Below are 17126 nucleotides of genomic sequence, written 5' to 3'. Positions count from 1 at the left end.
CCCTGGTATTTAGTTTGTAGATGTCACTTGACTAATGCATATCCTCTGCAGAAAATTTGGCCCCATGCTTCACAGCCACTTCAGGAAACACAGTAAACTGTTGCAGCTGGTTTCCCCCTTCCCCTCCCCCCACTGCCTCCCCAACCTGCCCTCCCCTCCCCCCACTCAGACCCCAAAGGAAAAAAAGAAAGGAAAAGAGAGAAAAACCATTGACTCTTTCTTTGAATCAACTGGAACTCACTCACAAAGGGAGGGGGGGGGAAAAAGAAGAGAATTCACAGAACTTCAGTAGAGTCGAATCAGCGTGTTTGTGTCTTTGGTTCCCGTCCTGTATCACGGGGACGGACTGCTTGCCAAAGTTCTTAAGCAGGAGGGAACTGTTTGGGAAGTGCAAAAGTGGTAGGACCCTTGCCCAGCTTCAATGTTCATGGTGACAGTTGATTTTGCCTTCGGATTGCTCCAAAACATCCAGCATCTCCTCAATGATGGCTTGCAGAGCCCGGCCCAGTTGGTCTGCATTATATGGTTTTCCCAGTGGGGGGACGTGAACAAACGCAGATCTGCCATGGCTCTGGTATAACGAGGTGTAATAAGTAAAATCACAGAGGTACCTAAGATGTGGGGAGCGGGAGTGAAGGGACAAAAAAAAAAAGAAGCGAAACATAGCAGGGTCTTTAGTGGCAGGAAATTCAATTTCAGCAAAATTGCGAGAGCGGCAAGTCAACGAGAACTAACGAAGCTCAGCAGCTTGAGTGAGCTGGTAGCGTTCTGGACGCGGGGAGGATGGACCAGACAGAGGAAGGAGGTTCTCCACACTGGAGCTAAAAACTCCCCTCTCACATCTCAGCTGCAGATCCCCACTTCCTGGGTCTGGGCGCCATCCTCACCCACACCTCCAGGTACTCTTCTGCCAGGGTGTTCTTATGCCGCTCAACCGCTTAGGCTTGCACGCAGCACTGTCACCCACCCTGGAAGAAAGGTGAGCACTGGGGGTCGAACCGTACATGGACGGAAAACCTCTCGTCCAGCCCGAGCCAAGCTGAGCCGTGGGACGGAGGTGATCTGATTGGGACCGGAGGGGGTCCAGGCCTCACTTCCAGGGACCACGACCATGAGTGCATGGTGCATTCAATCAGATGTGATCTCTGCCCCCAGGCTGCAGCGCTTCAGCCACGGCACTGCAGCCCTGCCTTCACCGCCTGCAGCAGTTCTAACTGGAAGCGGGGGAGAGAAGGGGCATTAGGGGATGGATTTGAACCTGGCCAGTTTTGGCTCAGGACCCACAAGCTGACCCGAGTCCACATGGGGCTCTCACCTGGTCTATCTCTCCTACTAGACCTCGGCTTTGTGTCGGGAGGAAAAAAAAAAGGAACTCCGAGTGCCTCAGAAACCCAGGGATGTTTCCCCCGCTGCTTGGGGTGTCCTACCTGCCAGCATCCTGGGAGATGGTCACCGTGACATCCAGACCCAGGGTGGTGACTCTCTTACACACGGCGTCCATGTCTATGATGGAGTCGATACATTCTGGCCCATCCTCCACACAGCACTGGGAGCCAGGGCAGAAGCGGCAGTTGTCCAGCCCTTTGTACCCTTTGTTGTGTCCGCATTTTTCCAAGGTGACGGTGTTTGCCATGCCCGACACCCCCACATGGACCACCAGCTGCAGAGGAAGGAGCATGCCGACTGGCTAACCCTGTGCTCTGCTCAACCCTGGGAGGAGAGCAGCCCAAGACCAAAGAGCACAGGGATCTTTCTCTGGGTCCTAGCTCTCACATCCTCAGTCTGACCTGACCGCTGCCAGCTGCCTAGGATTTGCCCTGCAATAGCAGAGCTAAGCCGGTCCAGGTGACCAGCTTAGCTGTGGGGTGCCAGGGAAGGCCTTTCCAGAGACCTTTTCCACTAAAACAACGTGCCTCCTAAAGGCCCGGTCACAGACTCACTTTCAGCCTAGGCTCCTTTATCAGACTACCAAAAACACGTTTTAACAAAGCTACAGTGGACCTCGTCACTTAGGTATGAGCATGTGGGTTTTACTATTGACCCTGAAAAGGATGACACGTGCTACGAAAACTATAGATGCGAGTTGAGTTACAGGTATCACTGCCCCACCATCGATGAAAGAGTCAGAGTTTCAACCAAACGTGCAGAGGTCAGAGTTCCTTGAATGAGGTGCCGGGGAGGGGAGGCGAAGGGGGTGAGAAAGTCATAAAGAGGGTGGTAACCAGGAATAATTTGTGCCACCTCGGAGTTGGGGTGAGAGAGGGTAGCCAGCAAAGTGGGTTGGAAGGATTGGGACGGCGGGAGCTGTCTTTGCTGGCAAGGGGGAGTGCAGGTGTGACAGCATCACCTACAGCCCAACACTCACCCACCACCCCTCACCTTCTCGGCCTCCAAATCTTGCAATTGCACTGGGGCCCTTGACTTCCCGAAGGAGAGTTGCACACTCAATCCTCAGGGGCCCAGGATCAACCTATCCCCCTGGTTTGGGGTTTGAGTCACTCACTTGTGGACTGTGCTTTTCCCACAGGGCAGGAATTAGCCTCTGTACTGTTTTGTATTCCACTGGAATTTCATACACGTGAAGGTCCACGCTGTCCCCCAGCCCCAGCTTCTCCAGCTCCTGAAAGAGGAAAGCAGAGGGAACAAAAAGCATCAAGACAATGAGATCAGATTGGCACACTGGGTCCTTATGGACATAAATTGGCTGAGGTGGGGGCATTCGATGAGGACAATCCAGAACCATCTCCTTCTTCCCGCTAGGGAACAGGACCACAATCTTGGGGGTGAGAACATCTGCTAAGCCCCTAACTAGGGTGACCCCCACCCCCGCTGGCCCAGGCTAAGAATCACGCTCCACCAGAGGCTCAGCTGGAGTCGGGGAGAGAAAGGGACAGGGATTTCTGGTGCACCTGGACAAGGGACATTCAGGAACTCTGTGTTTTTCAAAGCATGCTAAGAAAACAACCGCCTGGAGTGAAGCCTAACTGTCACTGGAAGAAACTGATGGGGCTCAAATTCTGAGGTTCAGCATTGGGGGGCAGAAGGTCAGCCTGAGGGATTTCTGTATAGACAAGGCACACGGCCCCTTCCACAAAGGACTGACATGAGCCGACTACGGAACCCTCCATTCTGCAAAGACTAGCAAGAGACCACATGGAGAGCCCAACTGGAGCATCCTGGGAAGACGTGAGCTTCCATCAGCAGGTGCTTGGAGCCCACCAGAACTCACCACACACCCCACCCAGGCTTTGCTGAGGTACAACAGGTCTCGGAGCCACGGGGGGAGTCAATGTGCCGAGTACAAATGGGGGCGCCGCAATGCTCCACCCCAGCAAGCAGCTTCCTCCAAGGATAAGATCTGGGGGGTAGGGGGAGAGAAGCAAGGCCTCGTCCGGGCTTTAGACAGGGTAGATGGAGACAATACAATCGCGACTCACCTCAGCTGCAATTTCAGAACTTGAAAACGTTTCACTGGTTATCTTTCTCCCGGAGTGTCTGCTTTCCCTCCCATCTTTTAGGTTGTGAGCCCCTTGTGGGTCAGGTGCCAGGCCTTGTACCTTTCCCCAGTTCTTAGTATGGTGCTGGGCACACAGTGCTTAACAAATGTCTTTTTTTTCCTTTTTTCCTCTCCTCCTCCCTATCCCCTCCGCCCTACCTCCTTGTCCTCCCCACAGCACCTGTATATATGTTTGTACAGATTTATTACTCTATTTATTTTACTTGTACATATTTACTATTCTATTTTGTTAATGATGTGCATCTAGCTTTATTTCTATTTATTGCGATGACTTGACACCTGTCCACATGTTTTGTTTTGTTGTCTGTCTCCCCCTTCTAGACTGTGAGCCCGTTGTTGGGTAGGGACCGTCTCTATAAGTTGCCAACTTGTACTTCCCAAGCACTTAGTACAGTGCTCTACACACAGTAAGCACTCAATAAATATGATTGAATGAATGAATGAATGAAATGTCAGAAATAATACTGGCAATTGGTTGTGGACCATTTGTGGCGGTCACAAACCGGGTCGGGCCTCAAACAGGAAAGTAATTTGTTTTGATAAGCCTTACTCAGAACTCCCTGGAGGGTTTATACTAGTTCTTTTATCTCCCAACATGTGTTCGGGTGCAGCAATAAATGGTTGGATTTCCCTTTTGCGAAAACGTCTACCTGGGATTCAATATTCTGACTATTTCTCTCAATTTGGCATCAAGTCTAATTGCCATCTGAACAAGTGCACGGAAAAACCTTTTTAAAGAAAAGGTTTTGCCTGCTGCTTAATGACAAAGCTGCTGCCTCAGTGGGGACGTAACCGGCTAATATTGCTCAGGTCTAATGTGGAGAATCTGTTGTTCAGAAAGTGCAGCCGGGATATTCTGCTGGGACGGAAGATGTTAGAACCATTCTGATCAAAACAGACAGAGATGGAAATGGAAGTAACTGAAGTTTGTTGGCTGCAGAAGTTGGTTTACGAAGTGTTAAAACTCCCAATTACCATCTTTCGCCTGCCTAACCCGGGGCAACAAGCGGCACCATTGCTTGTGCACCTGGACAAGGGCTGTTCAGTGAGCTTGTGTTGTTTTTTTTCTCCAAACACCCTAGAGAAAACAACATCCTGGGGAAAAGCCCAAAAGATACAGAAAGAACCCATGTAGACTCCAATTCCAGAGTTCAGAATTGTCTGCTAATTCTACTGTATTGCACTCTCCCGCCTGCTTAGAACAGTGCTTTGCACAGAGTAAGCACTCAAAAAATACCATTGATTAATTGATCAGCGTATGGAGCCTAGACAACAAGCATTGGGTCCACATTCTGCATGCTGAAAGTGGCCGACAAGTCATTACTGTGTGCTAAAGAGAGGGGTTCTCTTTCACTCTTTTCTCTGTGGGAGCAGGCTGAAAACCATCTGGTCACTGAGCTAAGGAGCATCAAGTTTGTCACTCTGCTCCTCCGGACAAGGTGAAATCTTGTAAAACGGATTGCCTTGTGGCCATAAAATGTTTAAAAAGGCCTAATAAAAGTTCAACTGGTAGAGGATTCTGCTGATTTTCCACAACAGGCTGAAGTTTGGAGCACAGAATCAGGGTACTATTGTAACTAGTCTTTTACAAAACTAATTCCTCATTTTAATCAGGGAGAGCAATGCAACTTGAACTTCTCTAAATTGATTTACTTTGTAGATATGCGTTTCAAAGGATTTGTCTTTGAAGTTGTCTGGCTTTTAGCTGGTTGCATCAAACGCACATCTTTACAACAGGTGTTCCTGAAAACAGCTCTGCCAGATGGCTTCAGCTGAATGGCATTTTGGTTTTGAGTTTCACAAAAACAGCCTGGGAGGAGGACGGTGAAGGGTCAGTGACATGGAGGGAGGAAAGAAGAATAATGTGGAGTGTAGTTCGTGGGGGCAAACTGTGTTTCTAGTCGGTGTTTAATACGATACCAGGTCCCACCTTGTTGCAGAAAAAGCAGGGCCACAAATTTCAGGGAAAGGATAAGTGCCAGTTAACAATAATAATAATAATAACAGCATTTATTAAGTGCTTACTATGTGCAAAGCACTGTTCTAAGCGCTGGGGAGGTTACAAGGCGATCAGGATGTCCCACAGGGGGCTCACAGTCTTAATCCCCATTTTACAGATGAGGTAACTGAGGCCCAGGGAAGTTAAGTGACTTGCCCAAAGTCACACAGCTGACAATTGGCAGAGCAGGGATTTGAACCCATGACTTCTGACTCCAAAACTCGGGCCCTTTCCACTGAGCCACGCTGTTTCTCAGAATGGTAGTCAAGGGACAAGGAGAACATGAAAAGCTTAAATCCCAGGTTGGGAAATCAGAGGAGAATGTAAGGCTCACAGAGGCATCCCAGGTAGACAAGCTTTTCTCTTTAGGTTTTAGGGCAGATTTCCATCAACGCAATCATCTTCAGCGGCAAACATGGTGTTAGAGAAGCGTGAGCCACTGGAGGGCAGCATGGCCTAGCACATGGGTGAGAAAGATACTGGCCGCTGCCTAGGATGAGTTGTGGGGAGGTTCTCAGTGTGGTTCTTCCCTGAACCCCAATTCGCTTAAGCGTGGGCTACGGAGGCCGTGGCTATCACCTCGGAGCTGGGGACCGTAAAGAGCCATCTCATATTTTCAGGGACTCCTGCAGCAGCTGAAGAGTGTTAGCCTCGTGAACAGATCACTAGTTTGAAGGTCTCACTCAGGTCATAGCTTGCGTACTGCCTTGCAATGTGGCCTTCCTCTATGCCCTCATTTTCCCATCCTTAAAATGGGCCCTCTCTCGCATTACCTGACTGGTCCACTACCTCATGGCCTAGATTTTCAGGGTCCGACCAAGTCTGGTCCAAGGTTGCCACCCTGAAAAATTTGAAAAATCTCCCCACCCCCATGTTTTGCTTGTAAATTGTCTTCGGTGGCAGGGCTAACATTTACAGAGGGGGTGGCCCCTTTAAGTCAGCATGGTTGCAGCTCATGCAGCAGCAAAGGTAAGCCCATTGTGGGCAGGGATTGTCTCTATTGTTGTATTGTACTTTCCAAGCACTTAGTAGTACAGTGCTCTGCACACAGTGGGTGTTCAATAGATGCAATTGAATGAATGGTCCTCCGTCAGTTCAGCTTCTTTCCTTCCCGCTTCCCTCGACTGCTTAGTCTGGAAGTGGGACTCGAGCAGGGGGAGGTGGAGGCTATCTAGGTCCACCAGTTTTGTTCCAAGTCCACGGAATCTGATCCTGTGGGACCCGTGAGCTGGCCAGGCTCTGTGCAGAGCTTTATCCCACAGGGATAGGATGAAGAACTGTGGAGAGCGTGTCCAAGGAAATGAAGAGTGATTTTATTCAGTATTTGTTGAGCGGTTCATAAATTGAGTGAACACCATAGGGATACAGAGGTCTTAGTGAGATTGCTTTGGAAAGTAGAAATTCAAAATCAGGCATGTGTATAGAAAGGCATGAAGAGGGACTACACAGTCCCACAGCTTTGCGAGGGTCTTTTCCATCTCTTTGTTTTTAATTCTACACAGTAAAGAAGGAACTGATCTGAATGACAAATATTTTCCTCTTCTGCATGTCTTTTTGGTGCTCCAGTGAACAGGAGAGAGAGAGAGAGAGAGAGAAATGTTGTGAGCCCCAAATGCCCATTCTAAAGTTTTACTATCCAATTTACTCTACAGCTGCAGAGAAGCCTGTGGGAAGAACTATCAAGGTCAACTTCTTTCACCGCTCTGCAAAACCACTTTACCGCCAGGCCAACATCCCCCTTTACCCCTCCCTCCCCCAGCTGCTCACACCCCAACAGCCACAATCCCAGCATTCTCGGGAAGGAATGCTAGGTGGGGGTCTCTGACCCCAGGCCCTTCTTGAAAGCACTAAAGATTCCCTGTTCTAGATTTCCAAGCTGAACTTCACCCCTCTCTTTCAAGAGCACAATCAATACTCATCATCCACTTTGTGGATTACTCATGATTCTTGTTTCTTTTTCTCCTTCCTCCTGATGCTTGCTTCTTAGCACTACACTTCCTTCTGGGCAGACGAAAGGACAGTCGGGTGACATTCAAATCAGCTCTTTTTACCACTTGGTAGGCAGTGTACAGTAAGTTCGGTGGGGTAGGAAGTGGACATGAATGGGTAAAATAAGGTTTCCAGGGTACTGTGGATTCCATTTATCCATGTTCTGTCTGCCCCCTTCCAAGCAGCATGAATAATTGGAGGCTTGCTGTACAACCTTGCAGATTAGCAGCAAAGATTTACCAGCTCACGCATGTTCTTGGGGACTGGGAGACAAGAGAACAGCTGAAGAAAGTCAGAGTTAATACCACTAACAAACCTAAAGCCCTAGAGAAAATACATCGACCACCCCCGGAAACAAGAGAGCCATTAATTTAGCTTCACAGTTTTGATCTTTACACTGCCTACCCCTGACAGAATAACAACTCCTTGAGTTTGGCTGAATTAGGCAATGGTCTTTTTTTTAATTTCTCTAGTCATGTTATTGGTTGGTCTCTTGAACCTTGCCTTATCTTTTAGCTGCTTCTTTCCTTTACATCAGGAGCTCTATACTTTAAGCTCACACTGAAAAGCATCACCTCCACCTTAATGCTTATTTTGCTGTTGCTAAGCCTTATTCTGTAAATTAAATTTGTTCATCCTTTTGTACCTACCCGATTCCCAGCAATGTGTCCCAAAACACAGCCTGAACTTTCAAGAAAATTAACATATTCCAACAGAATCTGGAGCTCAATTTGGTCAGAAATAAGATGGATAACTGTTTTCCCAAGTATTTACTGCTAGCATGATTACAGGGTACGACATAAGGAAGACTGGACTTTTCATTTTTTTTTCTTTTTACCTTTGGATGAAGCCCCACTGTCAACACAGCTCTGTCTCTGAGCACTGGGAACATGCTAAGCGCAGATGCTAACTGGGTCATAAATGCATTAGGCTGAAACTGTTTGAAAGCAATCTTCAAATTTTCATCTAAGCCAAAGGAGGAAGATTTATTTCTCAACTGGAATACATAATTCCTATTAATTTCACAGGCTTACATGTGCCTATCAACAGAACGATAGATGAAAGAGACACTGAAAGACTCCTGGCTTACTACATTTTAGACAATATGGATCTTGTTTCCAAGGCTCCACACTTGCAGTTCTTCCTCAGTGAATATGGGTCTCTTGGAAGCTAGAATTACTCACTTGGGAGTCATTAAACATTACTGTTTTAGAATTTGCTTACCAAGCTGTATTTAGCAGTGTGCTTTAAGTGGACTTAATTTCAATATTATATTTATTTCATGATTTCTTTTCTCAAGCCCCTGTAACAGATTTGGAGTCAAATTTGAAGTTTATTGGAGTGGGAGAGGGAAAAGAGAAATCTTATTTTCAAACTAACTTTCTGTCCCTTACAATGTATTTCTCAACTTGGCCCGTCCCCAGGAATGTTTATCCCAAAATTAGTAAAATAGTATGAACAGTCATCTGACTTTAAAAAAAAAAAGAAAAATCAGTTTAGCATTTTACTTCTTCCTAATTGAAGCCTGGGTCTCAGAGCCCCATAGTGATAAATTTTTCCTATTATTTCATTAGCCCAGAGTCCCTGGGTATCACTTTGTTTAATTGTTTCTGACATTTGTATGTTTCTTTTATTTTTACATGCTGAACAGGTTTTTATTTTTTACTTTTTGCACTTATCTTATTTTGTGGGGACATTATTTCTAGGCTTCAGCCACTAGATTGAAAACTCCTCAAAGGCAGGGACTATAAATGGGTGTGACTTGCTCTTCTTTTATCACCACTGGGGTTCTGCAGTAAGCAAAGAACAAATACTAATTAACAACCCTGTTCTTTAGAACTCAAGCAGGTGGAAGAAATCACGCACTAGCAGATTTATTTACAGTATACCATACACATAATGAATACATCTGAATAGCTATACACATTCACAATAAACACATGAGAGTCTTTCAGATTACCACTTGATAACAATTTATGCTGGGCCAACAGAAGAATGTTAATTTTTCTATTTGGGTTCTGCCTGGGGAACAGAGCAGGCAGGGAGAAATATTCCTGTGCACTGACAAATTGTATATTATCTGTAAAATTGATTGATATGTGCGTGCATCTATAGAACAGCATGGACTCTGAAAGTGGTAACTAACAAGATTACTAATTGACCCAGAAAAGACTGAAGTCAACCTCTTACGGGACAGCAAATCTGACCCAACAGCAATGATAAATTACTTGCTAGGGCTTTGGGACCCAGTTTCTGATATTAAAGGCTTGCTGTATTGATTACTATCTGTGGCACATCAAGATACCCTACTAGAAGTGGATGCTAAGTGCTGATCTACCGCTTCTTCCCAGTACTGCTCTGGGTTTCCTCCCCCACCCCACTCATTTTTCTCTTTTAAATGGGAGATTCTAAAGTTGTTGCATTAGTGAAACAAGCAGTTACCTACACAGAATTTTAGTAACAGCTTTCTTGAAACACATGCTCGCTTTCTAGTAACATCCTTCAGAAATTCTCCCTTATTATCTTAAAGACACTAGAAAGGGATTGTGCGGATAGTGAAATGAGAATTGGTGAAGCACCTTGACAATGAATGTGTTTTTTTTGTTTTTTTTTTAACATTGAACACGTTGAGGCTGCCTCATGGATCTTTTGTCACGATTCTAATTGAAGGTAAACTACACCATTGCTTCAGCATTTTATAAAGTACAGTTTTACCAATTCCCAATGAAAAGAACATTTTACCCAACACTGTGCACACGCACAGCTACTCAGTAATAAAGGGAGTCCTCTGGCTCCAGACAACTTATTGTCTATAGCCTTGTATACCTGACAAATACAGAAAAACGAACATGTTTGACCGATTCCCTGACCCCTCAACAATAGGCTTCTTTGTTAGCCTTTAATATCCTTATCAGGTCTGTCTAGACACCCTGACAGCAATTGTCCCTGGTAATGTCAAAATGCCCTCTGACCCATCTTCTCATCCTCCAGCTCCGGCAGAACACATCAAGAGGTTGGCCACATGAGCCAATTAGCTTCACAGTCTACAGGGCACACCTGAGTCTAAAGATGAATTATACATCTTTAGAGCAGCACATTCGCACACACTCGTTGTACCCCTGAACTGTCAGGACCTGGTGTAAACAGGAAACAGTCAGCATGAATACTGCAGTAACTAGAGAGAAACTCTGAAGAGTGGGCCATCATCCTGAAAAAAAAGGGAGTCATTACCCAGAACTGAAAACATCAGAACTCCCAACTGCGACCTTTGGGGAAGGATTCATATCATAGCACAAGTTTGTTCTGTGTGTGCGGAACACCAGGAGAGCATTTGGAGAAAATCTGCAGATTTTTAAGGTTGCTAAGAAGGTGGAAGCTTGTATTTTGAAAATTAAATTTGGGTCAGGAAAGCCAGGATCTCAACTCTGCACCAGGCAGTGTGCAAGAAGTAGGTGGCACAAACTGCTGATCAGTTCAACCTCTCCTCCAAAATACACACACACACACACACAAGTAATGTGTGTGCATATGGAAACTCTCCCAGAGAAAGAAAAAAGTAAAAGATGAATGATCAGGGCATTGCAATCAAGACTTTTGGGGAATGGCTTTGATTAGTCAAAAAATAAGTTGAAAATTTGATTTTCAAGCCAGCAGATTTAAAATTGCTGTGTTCTCAAAGAAAATCCTATATTTGTGACCTATATTCTTAGCAAATTAATAAAAGTGTTTAAGAAAAAGGGGGTGGAAAGTTGGAAAAAATAGGGAATTTTACTCTCTGGTTGTAGAATAGTAAAAGATGCAATAAACCAGAGCTAGCTTAGCCCCAAAGCTAGAACGGGTTTACAAAGATTGTTTAATTGATTTTTCTTCTATTAAGATGCAGATCACACTGTCTGGGATTCAGAAACTCAGACACACGTCTTTGTGTCCACTCAGCTCCATGAAGTCCCCTGTCTGAAACTTGCACAATGCCAGACTCACACGTGTTCAAAGACATGCTGTTCCTTTTTGTTTGGGCCTCTTGGGATTGGAACACAGCGAGGAATGGCAAATCCCTGGTATACATGGCCTAGGGATTTTACATTTTAGGATTTTAGTCACTCATTGTCTAAACTGTAAAATTTTTTAAAAATGGATTTAAAACAGAGTGTCGCTAGAACACGATCAGAGAGCTGAATGACAGAGCAGGAAGCTTCCTACACAGACATAAGCCTACAACTACCTGCGTCAAAATAGAGATTTTCAACTTCACAATTTTTACGAGTGCAACGCATGAGAGCTGGCTGCAGTCAGGGTCTTTAATAGAGGGGCTAACGGGATGTAAATAATATTTGCTTGCAGCCTCAATAAGGGTTGATTTATACTATGAGTAGAAAAACATTTGGCTTCCTTCTCTTTCCTCCCCACCCCCTCAAAGCTTGCCATTGTTCCTTCTCTGCCATCCCACTTACTGCCTCTTCTTACAATGAAACGGTAATTACTTGCACAGGCTGACCTCAGGCTAAGGACAGCTGGACTGAACCTCAGCTGGACAGGAGCCAGTCAGTAGTCCCGCCTAAACCAACCCATGGTGGTGCTGCCTTTCTACATTACAGCACTTGCTTTTCTCCTCAAACTGGGGGGAGTGTGTATGGGGGGGGTGGGGGGCAAGCCCCCTTCAAGGGCTCTTGGTCCCCACGGCACCCTGAAAGTGTCATGGAGGAGAGCAGAGCACAGCCGTGACCACCTGGGCCAGCCATTTCCAAGATGATTTTAATTGTGTTTAGTCTGCAGTTTAATTGGAAAGAGTTCCCGTTTTAAGGGCTACAGTCTCAGGAAGCCCGGTGAAGGGCTAGTTTTGTTCAATTTCCATGGCAATCGAGTGAAAAATCTCTCCCTAAATTTCAGCTGCAGGGCTACAATGGAGCTTTGTGCACATTCTACATGGGAACAGTTTACAGCAAAAGGATGGCTGTAAAAAAAACTTTTCCTCATCTTTACATCGGTACTGCAAAACAACTCAGTTTTGGAGAAGCAGCGTGGCTCAGTGGAAAGAGCCCGGGCTTTGGAGCCAGAGGTCATGGGTTCAAATCCCAGCTCCGCCAATTGTCAGCTGTGTCACTTTGGGCAAGTCACTTCACTTCTCTGGGCCTCAGTTCCCTCATCTGTAAAATGGGGATTGACTGTGAGCCCCCCGTGGGACAACCTGATCACACTGTAAACTCCCCAGCGCTTAGAACAGTGCTTTGCACATAGTAAGCGCTTAATAAATGCTATTAAAAAAAAAAACAAAAAACAAAAAAAACTCCCTGCGGTCTCACCTAGCAAGACCCCGACTTCATCTATGAGGCAACTAAAATGGAATTGGGAGCCTAATTCCAAAGACATCACACTAATGTGCACTTAGCAACTTTAACCCAGGGAATATCCCATTCCTCCACTCTGTGCCTCAGTTTCTCCATCTGTTGAAAGTTGAATAGCATGCCAAATACTGAACAGAACTGAATTCAAATCCAGGGCTTTCTAACCCTTTCTGGCCCCTCTTCTTGTGAATCAAGCATGCATAATGATTTCCCAGTGACAAACTGAGTAGCATATTATATTTTCCTTAAATGAGAAATGATGTAGATGGTGTTTGCAGTGGTTACATGTCTTTTAAATCTGTGAACACTCACTTAAGTATTTCCCCCAAGGTACTTCTCAAGGAAGTGTTCTTATTCAATTACTCCTTTTCTAATACAAACCATTTTAAGCATGAAGATATCAGCCCAGTCTGATATACATGTGTAGTATATTAGAAAGTATACTTTTACCTGAACTGCAATCCAGCTGGCATTAACTGTGTGTTCTCCAAATGGACCAAATCCTGAAAGCACAAAAGAAAAGTTTCACAATAATGAAGTCATTACCACATGTCTTCAAGTGCTGAAGTGGATGGATGAAGCGACTTGCATTTCCCTATATTGAAAAGGGCCTTGGGAAAGACTAATCAGTTCACAGTAATTTTTCCTCAGTCTAGACTCTTGCTGAAGCTAAACACTCAGCAAAGCCCTTTGAACTCTTGGGGGGCATTAAAAAAAGAAGTTACCACAATCAGACTGCAGAATGGAAAGTATCAAATATTACCTAGATGATCCCCACACAATTGTCTCTAGAAATAAACACACTCTGGGTAGATTACAGAAATTGTTTGAACTAAATTAGGGCTTATCAGGAGCTGATAAAAGAGGACTGCAATCATGAAAGGACATTTTTGTCCCTGGGAATTTCAATTTGTAATTCACCCACATATTAGGGCCAATCCTCCAGAACAAATTTTCATCTTCAAAAATTTCAAGAAAAGCTGGATGGCTGTGCATAGGAAGGATGGGGAATACCAGCTGGTATTCATTCTTACTCCCAAGGAAAATAGAGAAAAGTTAGAGGAACTCTGTGATCACTCTTTTAGTGATTAAAGAAGTCCCAGAAGAGGTGTTTGAACGCTGGACCTGCAAGTTCTAATAAATAAGCAAGGAAGCATTGCTAAGTAAGGATCTTTCCTTTTTATATCAAAACAAATTAAGCAATTTGGCTATGTGTAAAATTAGACTGCTGTCCACACTGACTTACTGAGAAATCAAAAAATTTTTGTCTAAACAAGAGAGTTGTGTTCTTATCAATAGATCACATAACTCATTTCTCCATGAGTTATGTAACTCCAGCAGGTGTCATTCACAAACGACTTAATTCTCAATACTTCCAAGTTTTTCACGCAAATATCACATTTACTGAAGCAGAAAGGCAGGGAAAAAGGTTAACAGCTGTGGAAGGGGAAAAGGAAGTGGAAAAAAAACCACACCTCTAAAAAAAAAAAAAACAATTAAAGTATACCCCTTAAAGATAGCTGAAAGCCGTTTCCAGAAGAGAACTCAAGAAAGAGTTATAGGAACTTTTAATGGCAGATACCCCTGCAAACATTTCCTTTCCACGGACCTGGCATTTCTTTCTCTTTGGACACTGGCTAATACCAGAAGTCAAAGAAAGCCCACTTTTAATTTGCACACCAAGTGCTCAGCTCTGAGGATGATAGCCCCGAAGCTCAATACTGATTCAAGGGATAAAACTTTGACTGCAATCAAGCAATGCAAAATCTAACCTTTCACTGCTCCTACACCTACAGATTTTTCAGAGCCTTCCTCAATTTCCCATCCCATACAGTTCATGGTGGATGGCCAACTTTGATGCCATCAGACAAACTTCACAGAACGTGCTCAGAATGTGTTCGGACACCTAACTGGAAAAGGAAGGGACTGGGGGAGGGGGAGAGGGGACTCTTGATGACTAATGAGCAACAAGCTAGCAGCAGAGAACCCTCTAGGATTTTTCTCTCCTTTTGGCCTCTTCCCCCCCCCCCCACCACCACGCCCCCTCCAATCCTTAAAGTACTAAAAGAAAACACGCATGTGGGGGAGTGGGAATTATGAATAGCACTGCCCTTTGGGAGAAGGAAAAGTTGCCCTGTGGGTGGGACGCAAAGCTGGGCCCTGAAAGCCAGGGTGATTATAGGAAGGAGGAAAAAAAAGGTATAGTAGAGGCCCGGAGTGACCTGCAGAGGGGTAAGGACAGTCACACTAGGCAGAAAATTCCGCAGGGAAGTGTCTTAAGTAGCACTTTCCCTCTCGGGGGGCTTTGGGGCAGGACCCTTAACCATTCTCGGAGTGAGTACAAGCGAAGCTAGCCCCAGAAGCCCAAATCAAACACAAGTCCCGACTAGGGCGGTGCGGGGCGCTTCAGAAAACCCTGAGAATGGCCATTTGTCACAGAGGCTCCTTCTCCCACAAATCAACCTCTCCTTTTGTATCCCGAGGGGCCCGGGGGGAGAGAGAAGAGAGGAGTGAGAAGAGAGAAGTGGGAAGCGGGGGGGGGGGGTGGAGATAAGACTTTCTGACAAGTCCACAGCAGCAAAGGCCGGTCACTCCCTCCTGGAGCGGCATCCCCCCCTCCATCCCCTCCCTTCCCCTTGCCCGGGGGCCTGGGTGGGCGCAGAGCCCCCCGCGGCCCGCATCCCTGCAATCCACGCAGAGGGGTAGGGGGCCCGGAGAGGAAGTGGAGGGCTAACCATCCCCCCGCCCCCCAAAGAACGGCTGAGAGTGGAAACTCCCCCGCATCTCACCCAAGTGAAACGGGATGTAGGAGGAAAGAGGGTAGAGGGGTGTCAGGTGCCTCACCTCCTCCAGAAACGAACCCCCCCGCCCCGGGCAACGGAAACGAGGAACTGCCCCTTGGAGCAATAACATTTTCCTCGCCTTCCTCCAGGCTCTGCCTCCTCCCCCAAGAACCCTTACCCGTCACCACCACTGCTTTCTTCGGTTGCTCCATCTCCAGTTCCGACTGCCACCGCTGACCCGCTCCTACTCGGGACTGACGCTCCCGCCCTTGCAGCTGCCTCGAGCCGCCGAGGCCCCGCGCTGCCCCGCCTCCTTGACCCGCCCACTTTCCTCCCTCCTCCCCCCTCCCCGGTGGACGTTGCGTGCGCGCCCCCTCGACCGCGTCAGGGGGACGAGCGGCCACGCCCTTCACTTCTTTCCCTCCGCACCGCCGGCCAGAGCGAGGACCCCTGTGGCCGCCGGAGGGAGCCACACGGTGTTGCCCGCTAGGGCGGCGGAACACGGTACTTCACAATGGGAGCTCCCTTGCTTCCCCCCCTTCTCGGGGCCCTCCCTCTGTTCTCTCCGAACTGGGGGACGCAATAAACCCGATTAAGCGAACGAATTGTCCACCAGAAAATGTTGATTAGATCAGTCCTTTCACAGGCCTAGGGGCTGATAGCAATAATAATAATTGTGGTGTTTGTTAAGTGTCAAGCACTGTACTAAGCGCCGGGGTGGTTGATAATAATAATGGCATTGGTTAAACGCTTACTATGTGCAAAGTACCGTTCTAAGTTCTGGGAGGGATACAAGGTGAGCAGGTTGTCCCATGTGGGGCTCACAGTCTTCATCCTCGTTTTACAGATGAGGGAACTGAGGCTCAGAGAAGTGAAGAAAGTCACACAGCTGACAATTGGTGGAGCCGGATTTGGACCCATGACCTCTGACTCCAAAGCCCGGGCTCTTTCCACTGAGCCACGCTGCTTCTCTAATAATGATGGTATTTGTTAAGCACGCACTATGTGCAAAGTGCTGTTCTAAGCACTGGGGTTGATACAAGGTAATCAGGTTGTCCCACCTGGGGCTCACAGTCTTAATCCCCATTTTACAGATGAGGTAGCTGAGGCGCAGAGAAGTGAAGTGACTTGTCCAAAGTCACACAGCTGATAAACGGTGGAGTCAGGATTAGAACTCAGGACCTCGGACTCCCAAGCCCGGGCTCTTTCCACTAAGCCATGCTGCTTCTCTTGGATCCAACCAAACCGGGTTGGACACATTCCCTGTCCCACAGCGGGCTCACAGTCTTAATTCGCATTGTACACATGGAGGAACTAAGGCTCGGAGAAGTGAAGTGATTTGCCCAAAGCCACACAACAGACAAGTGGCAGAACCGGGATTAGAACTCATTCATTCATTCAATCGTATTTATTGAGCACCTATTGTGTGCAGAGCACTGTACTAAGCGCTTGGGAAGTACAAGTTGGCAACATATAGAGACAGTCCCTACCCAACA

At 46.5% G+C, this 17126-nt stretch overlaps 1 protein-coding gene across 2 annotated transcripts; it reads right to left on the bottom strand.

Annotated features, from left to right (window-relative positions):
* Positions 1-204: 204 nt before the first annotated feature.
* PGPEP1 (pyroglutamyl-peptidase I) lies at positions 205-15933 on the bottom strand. Of its 2 annotated transcripts, none has more exons than XM_038772658.1 (5): positions 15809-15933; positions 13298-13350; positions 2504-2620; positions 1428-1660; positions 205-611 (listed from the first exon to the last, which is right to left on the bottom strand). In XM_038772658.1, exons 1-5 carry the CDS (start codon positions 15840-15842, stop codon positions 419-421), a joined length of 630 nt encoding a protein of 209 aa, XP_038628586.1. In that variant the 5' UTR covers positions 15843-15933; the 3' UTR covers positions 205-418. The 2 variants fall into 2 exon arrangements, with proteins under 2 accessions (XP_038628586.1, XP_038628587.1); XM_038772659.1 differs by having other exon boundaries at positions 205-571.
* Between the last annotated feature and the right edge of the window lie 1193 nt (positions 15934-17126).

The sequence above is a fragment of the Tachyglossus aculeatus genome, chromosome X1 (genome assembly GCF_015852505.1).
Source record: "Tachyglossus aculeatus isolate mTacAcu1 chromosome X1, mTacAcu1.pri, whole genome shotgun sequence".
Lineage (NCBI taxonomy): Eukaryota > Metazoa > Chordata > Mammalia > Monotremata > Tachyglossidae > Tachyglossus > Tachyglossus aculeatus.
This window is presented reverse-complemented; position numbering and strand designations above follow the sequence as displayed.

Excerpts from the sequence above, each read along its gene's own strand:
- PGPEP1 (XM_038772659.1), bottom strand. The coding sequence starts at position 15,842 with ATGGAGCAACCGAAGAAAGCAGTGGTGGTGACGG. Across the intron at positions 13,351-15,808 it reads GAAAGCAGTGGTGGTGACGG|GATTTGGTCCATTTGGAGAA; the intron begins GTAAGGGTTCTT and ends TTGTGCTTTCAG. Across the intron at positions 2,621-13,297 it reads CCAGCTGGATTGCAGTTCAG|GAGCTGGAGAAGCTGGGGCT; the intron begins GTAAAAGTATAC and ends TTCCTCTTTCAG.